This window comes from Raphanus sativus, chromosome 4 (assembly GCF_000801105.2).
Source record: "Raphanus sativus cultivar WK10039 chromosome 4, ASM80110v3, whole genome shotgun sequence".
In the NCBI taxonomy this organism is placed as follows: Eukaryota; Viridiplantae; Streptophyta; class Magnoliopsida; order Brassicales; family Brassicaceae; genus Raphanus; species Raphanus sativus.
This window is the reverse complement of record NC_079514.1, coordinates 4,535,180-4,551,051: the sequence shown is the minus strand read 5'-3', so window position 1 is coordinate 4,551,051 and position 15,872 is coordinate 4,535,180. Positions and strand designations below refer to the sequence as shown.

At 34.4% G+C, this 15,872-nt stretch overlaps 4 protein-coding genes across 4 annotated transcripts; 3 read left to right on the top strand and 1 right to left on the bottom strand.

The window, feature by feature from the left end:
* The first annotated feature begins 3,871 nt into the window (after window positions 1-3,871).
* On the top strand, window positions 3,872-5,787 carry LOC108853377 (60S ribosomal protein L7a-2). The gene is made up of 7 exons (XM_057006909.1): window positions 3,872-3,993; window positions 4,411-4,452; window positions 4,537-4,738; window positions 4,826-4,995; window positions 5,084-5,212; window positions 5,301-5,393; window positions 5,483-5,787. The coding sequence occupies exons 1-7, from the start codon at window positions 3,991-3,993 to the stop codon at window positions 5,612-5,614; spliced, it is 771 nt and encodes a 256-aa protein (XP_056862889.1). The 5' UTR covers window positions 3,872-3,990; the 3' UTR covers window positions 5,615-5,787.
* Window positions 5,788-6,239: 452 nt separating this feature from the next.
* On the top strand, window positions 6,240-7,446 carry LOC108851572 (HVA22-like protein d). The gene is made up of 4 exons (XM_018625025.2): window positions 6,240-6,379; window positions 6,489-6,515; window positions 6,603-6,909; window positions 7,111-7,446. The coding sequence occupies exons 1-4, from the start codon at window positions 6,333-6,335 to the stop codon at window positions 7,135-7,137; spliced, it is 408 nt and encodes a 135-aa protein (XP_018480527.1). The 5' UTR covers window positions 6,240-6,332; the 3' UTR covers window positions 7,138-7,446.
* Window positions 7,447-8,142: 696 nt separating this feature from the next.
* Window positions 8,143-12,241, top strand: LOC108850003 (protein MICRORCHIDIA 7). Its single transcript, XM_018623595.2, has 19 exons — window positions 8,143-8,716; window positions 8,821-8,895; window positions 9,006-9,040; window positions 9,120-9,198; window positions 9,300-9,392; window positions 9,459-9,543; window positions 9,641-9,716; window positions 9,869-9,997; window positions 10,127-10,225; window positions 10,317-10,418; window positions 10,513-10,674; window positions 10,776-10,871; window positions 10,948-10,999; window positions 11,087-11,198; window positions 11,293-11,363; window positions 11,434-11,570; window positions 11,654-11,710; window positions 11,782-11,904; window positions 11,989-12,241. The coding sequence occupies exons 1-19, from the start codon at window positions 8,281-8,283 to the stop codon at window positions 12,067-12,069; spliced, it is 2,100 nt and encodes a 699-aa protein (XP_018479097.2). The 5' UTR covers window positions 8,143-8,280; the 3' UTR covers window positions 12,070-12,241.
* A 980-nt stretch (window positions 12,242-13,221) lies between these two features.
* On the bottom strand, window positions 13,222-15,192 carry LOC108852519 (bidirectional sugar transporter SWEET14). Its single transcript, XM_018626024.2, has 6 exons — window positions 14,993-15,192; window positions 14,833-14,869; window positions 14,518-14,731; window positions 14,265-14,426; window positions 13,948-14,067; window positions 13,222-13,608 (listed from the first exon to the last, which is right to left on the bottom strand). The coding sequence occupies exons 1-6, from the start codon at window positions 15,030-15,032 to the stop codon at window positions 13,360-13,362; spliced, it is 822 nt and encodes a 273-aa protein (XP_018481526.1). The 5' UTR covers window positions 15,033-15,192; the 3' UTR covers window positions 13,222-13,359.
* Between the last annotated feature and the right edge of the window lie 680 nt (window positions 15,193-15,872).

Genomic DNA, 15,872 nt, shown 5'->3' with positions numbered 1-15,872 from the left:
GTATCACTCAGGTTCCAATAGAGCCACTCAAACAGAGACTTCGAGAAGAACAACTGTCTCTTCGTATCAGGTATAAATCTAAGCCATATACCTGTCATCGCTGGGCAATCTCTGAGTACATGTAAGATCGTTTCGATTCCTCCTTTGCAAACTTGACACACATCAGTCCCGCTCAGATGTCGTCTATACCTCTCTGCGTTCATCATTATTGCTTGGTTACCAACCAACCAGAGAAACATCCTTACTCTCTCGGGAGCTTCCACTCGCCACATACTTCTAAAGAAACTCCCCATCTGTGGTTTCGAAGTATTATCACGTGTAATCAGGTTGTATGCAGACTTAACTGTAAACCTTCCATTAGACGTCTCTCCCCAAGCTAAGCGATCCTTTGCTCCGGTAAACGTATCCACCACCAATGTCGCAAGTTCAAGACGTGTTTTATTTGTGATAAAGGGAGAAATCCTCGTGAGGTCCCAACCTTCTCCTTCCACCCACAACTCTCGAGCTGTTATGTCCTCATACCTTTCTGGAAGACCAGCGATAACCACTCCTTCGAGGGCTTGGTTTGAGAACCACCTATCCGTCCAAAAACGAATCTCTCTTCCATTCCCAATAACCCAAGTATATCCCTCAAGAATCACTTCCCTGATCCATGTTACGATACCCCTCCATGTAGATGAAGCCTTCTTACCCGCTATCATCCAAGATACGTCGTGGATATCTCCCACTGCATATTTGCATCGCAACACCTTAGCCCATAGACTCTCCTTCTCTTTTAGCAGGTGCCATCCTACCTTAGCTATCAAAGCTTTATTCATATGGCGTGATACTCTTATCCCCAGTCCACCTTCAGATTTAGCTTTACAAATCTTATCCCACGCGACCAGATGTTGTCCATTTCCCCACACGAAGCTTCTTGATAGGCTATCCAGTTTCTCAAGAGTGCTCATAGGCAGGCAAATAGTACTCATCGAATGCACCGGTATTGATGATAAAACCGCCTTCGTCAGAGTTATCCTTCCTGCAAGACTCAAGGTTTGCTTCTTCCAACCTGATAATCTTGAAGCAACTTTCTCCAGTACCTCCTCAAAAGTGTCTTTATTTATTCTCTTATGAAGAATTGGCATTCCAAGATATTTTCCCAGTTCTCTTGTTGACGAGATCCCACTTTCCCGACTTATTCGTTCTCCTCGTCCTCTAGTGACATTCTTTGAAAAGAAGATTTTACTAGTAGTTTAGAAAGCTAATAAGGATTTCACTATTTTCGGACATCTCTATAATATTATTTGAGAAGTCAGTTTCCTATGTGTCGTGCTCACGTTAATTCTCACGGTGGTTGATTACATTGATACCCTTAATGAATCAAAAATATAATATTTAAATACTATAATTGATTTTTTATTTAAATTCCTTTGTAAATTTTTCCAAATAACATATATAATAAAAAGGAAATATTTATAAAGGCTATAAAGTGAATTTAAAAACGAAAATATATGTATAAATAATATGATTTCATTAAAAAGGAAAGTTCGAAAAATAGTAATAGTGCATTAAAAATATTTTTAAAATAACATAAAATACACTAATAAAATACTTTCTTTATATTTTTCAAAGTAATAGAAATAATTTTTGTATATCTATCTATTTTTAGATGATTACATAAAATAATTAAGTAACATAAACTGATATATTGACTAAAATCATTTATAATTAGTATTATTGAAATGCTATTGTATTTCTTATATTTTGGTTACTATAATATCTTTCAATTACAACAAAAATATCTATAAATTATATTTTACTTATATAATTAGTATTATTGAAGTGCTATTCGTATTTCGTATATTTTGGTTACTATAATATCGTTCAATTACAACAAAAATATCTATAAATTATATTTTACTTATATAATATGACTTCTCAGATACAATCGCAATTTTTCCTGCTTATTTTTAAGAGATATAACGAAAAATAAAGTTAATAATAAACATCTTTTGATCTAATACTTATAAAATATTTTTAAATCACACTATATACTTTAACAAGATAAATATATTATATTTTATCATTATTAAAATTGTATGTTTCTTAATATTAAATTTTCTTTTAAATTCAATGTTTTTATGTTAGTGTAACTTTTTCATATAACCATAATCAGAAGACATGAAATTAGTTTGACCACTTTTTAGTATATAATATACAATAATTAAAATATTTCATATATTGAGTTACATACATAAGTAATTGATACATTTTGGAAACTCATTAACACGTATCAATATTTACAATAATTAAAATATCTTATAAAATCTAAATAATTATATGTCTTAGATTTATGAGAGATAAACTAAAATTTATTTTATATAATCTAAAAATAAGAATTCATATTTACTTTGGTATTTGGATTATGTTTATATTAAACTCCACAAACATAATAACATAAAATTTAAAAGCAAATTTAAGATTAGGAAAACATATAATTGTAATAATAAAATATAATATAATCTACATAGTTAAAGTATATATTTTTGTGTTATTTAAAATATTTTATAATTATTTAATTGTTAAAATGATAGTTTTTATTCTCTCTTAAAATAAACAGTAAAAAATGTGATTGTATTTGATAAATCATATTATATAAGTAAAATAATTTTATAGATATTTTCTGGAATTGAATGATATTACAAATCAACTAAATATATTAAAAATTAACAAAAAATTTCAATAATACTAATTATAAACTATTTTAGTCAATTAAATATATACCAGTTTATGTTACTTAATTATTTTATGTAATCATTTAAGACATTAGATAGATATATCAAAATATTTCTATTATTTTGTATTGTTTAATATTATGTTTTAAAATAAATAATATTTCTTGAAAAAAATATTTGTAATATTATTTATAAAAATATTTTTTGTTTATTATAAATATTGATATGAGTTCACGAGCTTCCAAAAAAAGTATGAGAAGTAACTTTCTATATATCATCCTTTTCTAATATATTTTTAAAAATCAATATTTAATTTGGTATATATTATGAAATACATTCACAGTTAAATGATAAATAAATTAATTTGACTTTACTTAATTATAATAAAAAATTATACTTCAGCTTGAATTTGAAAGAATATATGTAAGTTAATATACTCACAACATGAATTACTCGACTAATCCAACTTATATCTAAAATCATAGATTTAACTATAATAAGAAAATATAATTTTATAATAATAAAATTTATTTTATAAATATAAATTAGAGGATGACTCAAAAACCATTAACAAATGAAAAATAAAATATTAACTAACTGTAACAATTTAGTTTTTTTGTAAAATTATATATAATGCATGAGACTTCAGAATATTATCGTTATATTTATTTTACATAATTTTTATCAAACACTTTAGTTTATTTTTTGTTTCATTCCAAGCACAATATATCTTAAGTTATAATAATCTTCCTAAAATATAATTACATATTTAAGACAACAACCAGCCTAAATGTTAATAAGAAAATTAATCAAAATTTAAATATTTTTAGAATAAAAAATATTATAGTTGAATTCAGAAAAATATATGTAATCCAATATACTGAAATCATAACTAAATCGACTATAAAACAACAAAACCGACTAGATATAATATATCTAATTAACATAATACAGTATTATTAATATATGTTAATTTAAAACTAAAAGTAAATAGCAATCAATTATTATATTATATCTACTTTATAAATATTTATATCCGTGCATGAGCACGGAAAAATCACCATGTAATATTAAAGACAGAATGTGTTACTAGTTGTGCTATAAAAAGTGGTTGGGTTTATAGCTAAGCCCAACAAAAGGCCCATCTGAACCACTCACGTAACGAGAAACCCTAAAAGCTCGATTGTGTCTTTCTCTTTCGTTAGCTACTCTCTACGGTTTCAGTTTCTTCCCTCCCTGTCTCAGGAACAAACAGTTGCTGCGGAAATTGAAAATGGTATACTTTCTTCTTCGAGTTCATTACATTGTTCTTAAAAGTTATTCATTAGCCAATCCATTGTTAATTCACTCTACTTAGCTCCATTTTGGTGAATCTATTGCGTTACTGGATTCTTTTAGATTCGAGATATATTAGCCTGATTCCTAAGTTTCTGCACTTGTGGTTGGTAAAAGGATATGTTTTAAAATATGGTATTATATGTCTCAGTGTAGCTAGCATAGTTCCGTGTAAGATGATTCTTTAGTAGTCTATTTATCTGTTACAATTCATGCTTGCTATAGAAGCATCAGTTAAATACCCACTTGTTTATTTGTCATACTTTTTTTTTTTGGTTATACTTATCTCTTATCTTGTGGTTGTTGACCGTTTAACATGCTTTCGCACTCTAAAAAAAATGTACTTTAATTGGTTTAGGCCCCAAAGAAAGGAGTCAAAGCGGTTACCAAGAAGAAGCCGGTATGTGATTTGATTACCTTCTATAAAATGTGTTTGCTTTTCTCTGTACCTCTGCTTTAGTTCTAAACATCTTCTTGGTTTCAGGAGAAAGTAACAAACCCACTTTTTGAGAGGCGTCCAAAACAGTTTGGAATCGGGGGTGCATTGCCACCGAAGAAGGATCTCACGAGATACATCAAATGGCCAAAGTCCATCCGCCTCCAGAGGCAGAAGCGTATTCTTAAGCAGAGGCTTAAGGTCCCACCAGCACTCAACCAGTTCACCAAGACCCTTGACAAGAACTTAGGTCTTCATTCATTCTTTCCCTTTTATTGTTGCTCTGTTTTAATCACCCTCTTTCTGCTTTTCAACGCAATGTCTGTTATAATTGCAGCAACTTCTCTCTTGAAGATTCTCCTCAAGTATAGGCCTGAGGACAAGGCAGCCAAGAAGGAACGTCTTCTCAAGAAGGCTCAGTCTGAAGCCGAGGGAAAGCCTGCTGAATCGAAGAAGCCAATCGTTGTGAAGTATGGTCTTAACCATGTTACATACCTCATTGAGCAGGTCTGTTCCCTTTCAGAACTAATTCAATTGTCACCCTCTAGTGATTAATCTTCTCTGCAACTTATCTTTTTTTGTTTAATGATTACAGAACAAGGCGCAACTTGTGGTGATTGCTCATGATGTGGACCCGATTGAGTTGGTTGTCTGGCTGCCTGCACTCTGCAGGAAAATGGAAGTTCCTTACTGCATTATCAAGGGGAAATCAAGATTGGGAGCGGTAAGGTTGTTTACTCAATTATATCTCAAGGAGAAAAACGTGTATTGTGATTTGTAATCTCATTAGGTTCGTGACAACTTGTTTGCAGATTGTCCACCAAAAAACAGCAGCTTGCTTGTGTTTGACAACAGTGAAGAACGAAGACAAGATGGAGTTCAGCAAAGTCCTTGAGGCCATTAAGGTGAGAGATGCTTTGTTCATCTTCAGTAGCTACACGTGTTTTAGTTTCCCTAAGTTGAATTCTTAACGGTTTGCATGGTTGGATTATAGGCAAATTTCAACGACAAGTATGAAGAGAACCGGAAGAAGTGGGGAGGTGGGATAATGGGATCCAAATCACAGGCCAAGACTAAGGCTAAGGAGAGGGTTCTAGCCAAAGAAGCTGCTCAGAGGATGAATTAGACTATCTTCCTAGATATTCACCTTTTTTTTTTTGATGAATCTATTTTTTTTTATGTTTTACATGAAAGTTTTTGTTTTAGCTTGTTGGGTCTCTCTTTATGTCATATGCTTTTTGCCTGAATATTTGGACTTTACTTTTTGATAAGACTGATAAAAAGAAGCATTTCTCTGAAGTTGTGAAGCTGGGGAATAATCTTCCATGACCAGTAGCTTTTCTCGTTAAATTTGAACTATCCTACGAATGACACGAGTTTTTTCATATTTTATATTAAGAAACGATAAATAAACAAGAAAGCTTATCGAAAACGCAATGACGCTAGCAATCACCGACCGACCTTCTGCTTTTAGGTCGGTCCTGTCAGGTTAGAATATTGTCTCCCTCTGTTCTCTCGCCACGTTGACACTAATCTTATGTAAACCGATTCAAACCAGGCTTACTTGGATTCGCTTCCAGACCGGATTAATTGTAAACCGACCGACATGGCATGAGCGTTTATGTTCTTTTCTGCTTTGTAAACCGTAAACCATTTTGTAGGTGCCAACGAAAAAGGTGTGAACCAACTGTAGCAAACCGGCACATCTCTCCAAGTGGCTTTTCTATAAATTGGGCTTCTTCCTTAAACAGAGCCTCAACAATTTCGCAGAGTTGTCTCTCTGTTTCTCTCACTCTTCCAGATTTTAGTAGCTTCTGAATTTTATTTTATTTTATAAGAGAAAAATGACCAAGTTCTGGACTTTACTCACTGCTCTTCATACAGGCGCTGGGTATTATATTCTTCATCCAACCATTCATTTATATAAATTTCTATCTGTACTTCTGCTGTTGAAAATTATAGGCTTTTGATCTCTAATATGATTTGATATGTATTTGCAGGCCTGTGGTGATGTTAGTATATCCACTGTAAGTTTTCCTTAATCTATTTTGTTTTGTTAAATAAGAAGAAAATAAAAAACTTTAGGTTAAACTTTAAATTGATATATGTATCAGGTACGCATCGGTGGTAGCTATGGAGACCGCAACGAAAGTAGACGATGAACAGTGGCTATCCTACTGGATCATATACTCGTTCCTGACGCTCACGGAGCTGATTCTACAATCTCTTCTTGAGTGGATTCCTATTTGGTACTCGGTCAAACTTGTGTTCGTCGCTTGGTTGGTTCTGCCTCAGTTCCATGGAGCTGCTTTCATCTACAACAGTTTGGTGAGAGAACAGTTCAAGAAACACGGCGTCTTCTCTCACCAACAGTCAAAGCCCACCAAACCCAAGATCCTTAACTCCATTTTCCCCCACCGGGTAATAATTTTGATTTTTTATACTTTAACTTCAAAAGTTCAAATCTTGAAAATAAAAAAGGGACAATGTTTTTACAACGCAAAATTAAATTATTATCCTTAGAAATGTAGGCCGCCTAATTTTATAACTTAGCGACCAGTAGCGGTATAACAAGTATATTAGTAAACTAATTTGTTCATTGGTTTGGAATTGTGTATACAGGAGGGACACGAGGCTCACTCTCACTGACACAAGAAAAAAAAAAAGGAAGAAAGCTTGACTGGTATTGTAATGGAGTTGGTAGTGGTCCCATCTTGACTAATCTTACGTTTTACTTTTGTTTTGTTTATACAAAAAAAAAAGAATGTGGTTTGGGGAAAGATATGATCATATATATGATGATGATTGATGACTGATGAGTTGTGTGGTCGGAAGTGACTTGTTGTTGTTGTTGTTGTTGTTGTATTTCCTTAGTTTCCACGCATCTTTTCCATCTGGGAACACAAATGTTACGCTATTGTTTGTTCAAATCGAATTTCCAACTTTTGTGAGGATAAAGAATGTCTCCATGTTAAGAAAATTTCAAAACATTTGATGTGCTTGAATTTATTTATTTTAGGATTCAAAGCAAATATCCTACCGAATCAATCAACCATCAATTATCTGACGAAACAGACAATAATATTCATAAACCCATAAGCACAAGCATTTGATCATAGCTAAAAGTCATAAACCATGTTTTATATTTTTTAAGTCTAGAAAAAAAGTTAGTACCCACTTGACGAAAAAAAGTCATAAGCAAATCGCCTATAATTAAAATTTACATGAAGCCCAAAATGAATCCAAAGATATAGGGCCCATCTATAGTTGAGTTTTCGTCTGTTTCATTATTGCTTCAATGAATCTGCTTATTTGGACTGGTGCTCTCCAAAGTTAGTTTGTTGAGTAGATTGAATTTACCTTGACGGCATCATCAAGCTACTTTTTTTTTTTTTTTTTTTTTTTTTTAGCTACTTCTGTTTCATTATGATCGAATGTGCACATTTATGTCTGATTTTTCTGTACTGAGAGGTCAAATTGTACAGTATAAAGTATGTGAAAAAGGCACTATTAAATGAGTGTGACAATTACGATTCTTATTTTTTTCCACGTCATGTACGATAAAGACTAAACAAGTCAAAGTAGCCGACAAGAAAACATTAATGAAACAAGTAAAAATAACACACGTGGAAGGTCAAAGTAAAACCCTTTCTTTACAGTTTCTTTCGTTCTTTTTTTTAGTTATGTCCGCCGCTTCATAATTCATAAGTCTCCGCTCGCGTCTCTTCACCGGAGGCGAGTGGCAGTAGTTTTCTTGTTCAAGCCCCATTCATCTACCCCTTTTCTATATCGATGGATAACGAAGTGAAGCAAGAGACTATACCCCCGTACATTCCGCGAGACGACACTGTAACTCTTATCGATCTATGCAGCAGCGATGATGACTCCGACGTCGAGGAACATGTTGCCGAACGAAGGTACAATTCCGTAAACCCCGTCGTCGGTGCCAAGAGAGGGAGAGATACTACTTCCTCTGCTGCACTGGACAAAAACAATGCGAAGAAGACAACAACAACAATGGTGGAAGGTGAGTTAGCAGTCGTGTTGCCGGAAGGATTTGACCAGTCCATTCCTCCTCCGGTGAATTTGACGCATGCTTTTACGGCAGATCCATGCAGCAATAATGTCTTCTCGAATATGCCGTCCGGTAGAGTTGGCAGTTGCAAGCAGTTTTGGAAAGCAGGGGATTATGAAGGAGCGCCTGGTGGTAATTGGGATCTTTCTTCAGGTAAACACAGAGCAGAACTTCTTGGTGTCGTCCTAACTTGTTTCTCTTACAGTAATCTGTGACTTTGGGTTGATACATGTTCCAACTATGTGTTTGTGTTGCAGGTGGATTTGATCATGTAAGAGTCCATCCCAAGTTTCTTCATTCTAATGCTACCAGTCACAAATGGGCTCTTGGAGGTATTTTATTTATTTATTTATTATTTATCAACCTTGATTCAATGGAGCTAGCTTGTCTCTAATTTTTGGTAAGCGAATCTGTCTTTTTTTTAATTTGGTCTCTCGTGCAGCTTTTGCAGAGCTTTTGGACAATGCTTTGGATGAGGTGTGTTTAGTTTCCTAACTAATAATTTAGAATTAGCTTCTGCTTTTGTATACTAATGGGCTCTTCATTGATATATCAGGTTGCCAGTGGGGCTACTTATGTTAACGTTGACATGCTTGAAAACAAGAAGGAAGGAAACAGGATGTTATTAATTGAAGGTATACATTTAATTTTTAGCATATATCTCAGAGAATCTCCCCTGTTTTAATTGTCTTAAACTGTTGCACTTTTTTGTCCACTGTCCGATCCTCATGTACAGATAATGGAGGTGGGATGGATCCTGAGAAAATGCGACAATGCATGTCTCTAGGATACTCTGCCAAAAGCAAACTTGCAAACACCATTGGACAATGTAATTTATTCTTTTCCTTATTATATGTTTTGAGGAAAGACGCTTGATTCATTTACTGGTTTATAGATGGCAATGGTTTTAAGACGAGTACAATGAGACTTGGAGCTGATGTCATTGTATTCTCACGCTGTCCTGGAAAAGATGGAAAGAGGTTAGTTTTTTTTTATTTACCAATTTTTGTTACCTCCTTTCGGCTTATATTTTTCTGTTATAGTTATTTTTTTTTCTTAACTTGATGTTGGTTTCAGCTCTACACAGAGCATAGGGCTTCTATCATATACGTTTCTGAGGAGCACAGGAAAGGAGGACATTGTTGTACCCATGGTAAATCTTTCTTTGTTTGATTGTATGTTTCATTGCTGTGACTTAACTTTGCCTCTGATACATATCTGCTGCCATAAAAGATCTATTTTTTTTCAAATTTAGATGAATATTTGTATCCATCTTATCTCTTTATATTCTCTTGTGACGACCAGCTTGACTACGAAAAAAGAGACCATGAATGGAGTAAAATAGTGAGGTCATCCCTTAGTGATTGGGATAAGAATGTGAAAACAATAATTCAATGGTCTCCCTTCTCTAGTGAAGAGGATCTCCTTCGCCAGGTAAACATACTTTGCCTTTGTTCAGTGCAGTTTCTCATTCACCTATTCATACTAATGTGTCACTACTACCCCTTTTTACTGTCTCTCTGAGCTGATGTTATCACTAATGTGTTGCTTAATTTGTTGTAGTTTGGTCTAATGAAAGATTGTGGGACAAGAATAATCATATATAACCTATGGGAAGATGACCATGGGTTGCTGGAACTTGATTTTGATGCTGATCCACATGTATGTGTTTTTTGCTGCTAAGTGTATGCGGATTATTATTGTTTGAGATTACACAGAGCTTTTATGCATAACATATTTGTTGTATCTTCAGGATATCCAACTTAGAGGTGTCAATCGGGATGAGAAAAACATCAAAATGGCTGCTCAGTTTCCTAATTCTAGGCACTTCCTAACCTTCAAACACTCACTAAGGGTATATATATATATATATACACATTCATTTATTTTTCATTTTTGTGTATATTTTACAAATTCATTTTATCACATCTTTACAACGTGGTTCCCAGAGTTATGTATCAATCCTCTACCTAAGAATCCCACCAGCATTTCGTATCATACTACGAGGGAAAGATGTTGAGCACCACAACATAGTGAATGATATGATGCAGACTGAGCAGATCACATATCGACCTCAGTATGGTGCCGATTCATATGTTAAGGATTCAAATGTATGTTTTCAAACAACTTTAACTTAACCAGCCTTTTTTCATAATTCTATTTACTGCTAGCAAGGATCCAATTTTAAAGCTGGTTACTTCTCTTTTGTTAGATGTCTGCCGTTGTAGTTCTCGGATTCGTGAAGGACGCAAAACATCATGTTGATGTCCAAGGCTTTAATGTCTACCACAAAAACCGACTCATCAAGGTCTCCTTCTTCTTAACATGATACTAGGTGGCCTTTACTACTAGACTTCATATTCTCATTTATTTTTTTTCATCAGCCATTTTGGAGGATATGGAATGCAGCAGGCAGTGATGGTCGTGGGGTCATAGGTAGTTGCTTGATCTGGAAGTTTGTATTACTTTATTTGCTTATTGTAACATAAAAGATGTAATGCTAGTTACTTCTGTTACTAATAGGTGTTCTGGAAGCTAATTTTGTTGAGCCTGCTCATGATAAGCAAGGGTTTGAGCGTACAACAGTTCTCTCTAGGCTCGAAACACGTCTAGTTCAAATGCAGAAGATTTATTGGTCTGATTCTCTTCTCATGTTTTCTTAAGCATTTGGCTTGGATGTTTTGTGTCATGGCTTATGTTGTTTCACTTCCTTTTTTTCTTATTATCAGGAGCACTAACTGTCACAAAATTGGCTATGCACCAAGGCGATACAAGCCTGGAAACGGATATAGTCACAGAGGTACAGTGTCAAAACTAGTTTTCAATGAGATTAACAAACATTTAAAATGTTTTCTTTAATCGGATTGTAGACACATCACCAGAGAATGATCCTGAGGGATTTGCTCCATCAGGCGCCAAAACTCGAGCTTCTGATAAGTTCCACTCAAGCTCATATCCTAGTCATCATAGAGGGGACAATGGTGTGTCAGGGAAAGATAGTTCAATGGTAAACACTCCCAACCAAAAACTCTCAAAAGCTTTCCGTTTGTAACAAAATCTTTTATTTATTTTTTTCATTGGTACTCTCAGTATTTGCAAGAGGAGCTGAGACGTGAGAAAGAGCGAAGCAAGGCACTTGAAGACGAGGTATGGTTCATACTCTCTGACATCTTTTTTTCTTAACTCTCTTGTGATGGAATCCTCCGTGGTTGATTCAGGTTAATCTAGCAAGGGAAAAGATAGAAGAAATGAGCAAAGAGCAAGAGAATCTAGTTGAGATATTCACAGAGGAAAGAGATAGGCGTGATGGAGAGGAAGAAAGTCTGAGAAGGAAGCTAGAGGTTCTTCCTCGTTCACTGAACAAACCTTTCTCTATTATAGCTCGTTTTGATTATTCATTTTTGTAAGCTCATTTTTCATTGCAGGAGGCGTCAAACACGATCGAAGAGTTGTTGAATAAGATCAGAAAGCTGGAGGACTCTAAAGGCTCGAGCTGGAGACGTTAGGCATTGAACTTGCATATAATTATTTGAGGTTAACTTATGAAAAGGTATCTCTATTTGATTTGGAGCTCCATGATCTGCATAAGGTTGGATGGATGTTGTAGATTAGTGTAACAGTTGTAATTGGTTTTAGTTTACGGTTGGAGTTACTCTATCTAATAATGCAAAATTTGAGTTCATTTGCGGCTAGAGTTCACATCAACTTAAAACATTAACATCTGAAGTTTCTTGAGTTGTTGTTCTATGGACTCCCTCTTCAGAGCCAAAGAGACTCACAAAAACAACAAGTTTCCTGTGAAGACTATCATAACTTTAGTTTTTTCTCATTGGTTTAAATAGAAACAACAAAAAGAAGGTTGGAGTTAATGACTCTTACAAAACGTGAACCACAAGAAATTGGAGTCATGTAGTTTTTGATTGAGAAGGCTGTGTTACACCACCAGCAATCTCTCCAAATGGTGCTTTACAGTTTACACTGAGCAACGGTTCTCCAAGATCTTACCCGAGCTGATCAGCTTAACCTTGTTTATCCCTTTTGGTACAAGAGTTTTGCCTAAAAAGAAAAACACAAAAACAGAGTATTCAAACATGATGCAAGTCAAAGTACAAAGAATGAGGAGGGAAAAGCGAAAGTTGAAACCTTTGGGCCAATCAGAGACGACCCTCTGTTTCAGAACATCAACGGTAGAGGAGGCAGAGGAATAGCGAATGTCCTTTGCAATTCAGTGTTTGCTGAAAATTCTAATTTTTTTTGCGTGCGAATGTCCTTTGCGATTTGATGTTGTGATGGACACACAAATATCATTTTAGTCATAACTCGTGGTTACAGATGGCAGGACTTTACTAACTGGACCTAAAATTCATGCATTGAAAATTTTGAAAACCTCAGAAGTTCAAAACACATAACACGACCTTCTGTCTAATCAGGTCTTCTTTGCATATCTACTTGTAACGTTTCAGATTCTTCTAGGAAAGCCATTACAAATGGCATAGTTTTGGGCTATTTAAGAAGTAATTAGGCCGTAACGATAGCCTTCTCTAACGAAAATATATAAAGCTCAAAGGTTAGGGTAGTTTATTTTACGCGCGTACTTTTTGATTTTAATTTTCGTTAGCCATTCAAGTATTTGTGGGTAGAGAACATCAGAACTATTTTATAAAAAATACTTTTGAAAGGATAAAATACAATTTCGAGATGTTTCGAAATAATATGGTAAGGAAAAATACAAGACAACAGAGTACAATCTAGTGAAACACAACTCAACAGTACAACATTAATATAAAAAAAACTACTTAGGTTTGGATTTGGTTTGTCACATTCTTTTCCATCTGACCCTCTAAATCACCATCATTAGCTTGGGGATGAACCATCAAATCAACGGAAACTGGAGTTGCTGATGCAAGCTTGACCATGTCTATGGAGTGATCCGTCACCGTTTTGGGTTTCTCTGTGTCATCAGTTTTTGGAGCCTTGTAGTACTTGAATATGATGTATAGAATCATTTGAACTGCTCCGAGAAATGCACCCAATATATTTGGAAGCTTCAATAAACAATAGTAATAATCACATCAGTAGTCTCCCATTAATCATTTGTTGAGAACAGTACAAATCCAATTAGTTTCCGTAGAATTAATGAAAATAAATATATATAATTGTACTCTTGGTTTCTCTGACGCAATCATATAATATATGATTGTAAGCATAAAGCAAAACAAGCGTACGGCTCAAATGATATATTCGCCGGTCTTATATAGAAGGAATAAGGGGAAAAGAGACAAAAGGTTGTGGAAAGTCTTTCCCTTTAAACATGCACCAGCCATAATAATATATGATATTATATGCTTATAAAAGATTTAATATATCATAAGAAAAAGACTCACCGCAACGTAGAAGTCTTTAATAGCAAGACCGTAGAAGAGCCACGTAATGGCGCTGAGTGTAAGAAACAATGATAGAGAGAAGGGCATAAACTCCACACTCTTTGTTCGTATCACCACTCTCTGCATCATTTTTTTTACTTTTCACATTTTAAACGATATAATATACGCAAACATAAAGAGATGCTAATACCATAAAAAGAAAAAGAATGCTGGAGACTAAAGGTTTCTTTAGAGTATTATATTCTTCATATATAGGATTATAGTATGGCTCTTTAGAGTGTAGTATAGGTTTATGTAGCAAGTATAGACGTACGTACCATGATGCTCAAAGGAGCTGCGAAGACGCAAACGGAAAATCCGACGCAAATCCCTCCAAGGACTTTCTCACGGTTCGACTTTTTGGTCAAGAGCTCACAGACAAGAATAATAGCGGCAAAACCCAAGAAATTCAAGAGTCCAAGAACCTTCAATGTTGATATCTACAGGGTTGTTTATATCATCAGCTAACCGATTTTTATTTAAGTGCATTTTTAACATACCAAGAGAGAAATGATATTAGTTTACACGTACTCTAGCTTTCTTGTTAGCATAGATTATAAAGAGGATGATGTAGATGGTTTCGATGAAGCATCCAACGGCATTTATGGTAATCAGAAGGAAGCCTGATCCATCTTTCTGCAGAGCGTAGTAAATCCATAGCATCGCGCTAAAGAGCGCTGACACATAGGGAAGTGATTGAAAGCCTTCTATAGATTTTTTCTGGCAGATCCTAACAAACGTTGGCCTTCGCGTACATGAAAAAATAACATCCGAAATATTTTCGTAAGAAGTTCGCTTAAGTAAAAACAAATAAGAAAGTGAGTGTTTGAGATCGATGATGCTTACACTGGCGCCAAGAAAACGATAAATGATATGATGTTGCCTGCATAATATACATTAAAGATACCATGAGTAAAAATGAAGATGTACGTATATTTTAACATGGAGAGTGTCGTATATAGTTTTGTATAAATTTGATGTTGTTGATGAAAGCTTAGATGCTTACCCATGATTCCAAATGTAAAGGCCAATACGTTTAGAGCCATTATGATTGTTTTGCAAATGAATTCTCGATTATCTTTCTACTTTTGAATGTTAATATCGAAAAAACTGAAGTAGTAAACGAGAGGAGATCTTCAACTCTTGTTAGTTCTAATTGAGTTTTCTTCGATATGAATTTGACTACGAAGCCAATGATGCACACTATATATAGAGGGTTCAATGTGTAAGGGTTTTAATGTTTATAGGTTGGGGACGCTGTCGTTTTCGTGGTCTAAAAGAGAAAAGAACATTGCATATTGATGGTCTCAGGTATTTCTATAAAGTTTTTTTAAATGGAAAAGATTCGATAATTTGTGTGGTATACACTCTTGGCGTGTATTATATTTGTGTCAAACTTTTATGCCAAACCTTGGTTTATATTATTATCTTACCATTTAAGTGAGTTGTCTTTTTCGTTAAACCAAATGAAATAAAATATCTGAGCTAAACTTATTGGTGATTTGTTCTTTTGGCATGACCAATAAATTAAACCATTGCTCGGCTGTTAGTTTTCTAGCTCAACATTCAAATAAATATCGATTAAGGCTATATATTCCATAATAATACGTTGTTTGGTGGTTATCTTTCAGCACGAGTTTTATACAGTCATGTAATTTTCCAGCATTCTTCCAGGACTAGTACTAGCCAAATAATTGTTTTTTTAAATTTATGCATGCATCTACGTATATGTATAACTTGTTGGAATTCATGAGTGTTTGTCTCATGTCAAGAGAGTATTCAGTTAATTTGTAACTGAATTCCCTTCAACCATACAACATGAACTCACCATTCAAAGGAAGAGACAACCAACTGGTGGTTGAATCCTCTTAAACATAGCTTAACAC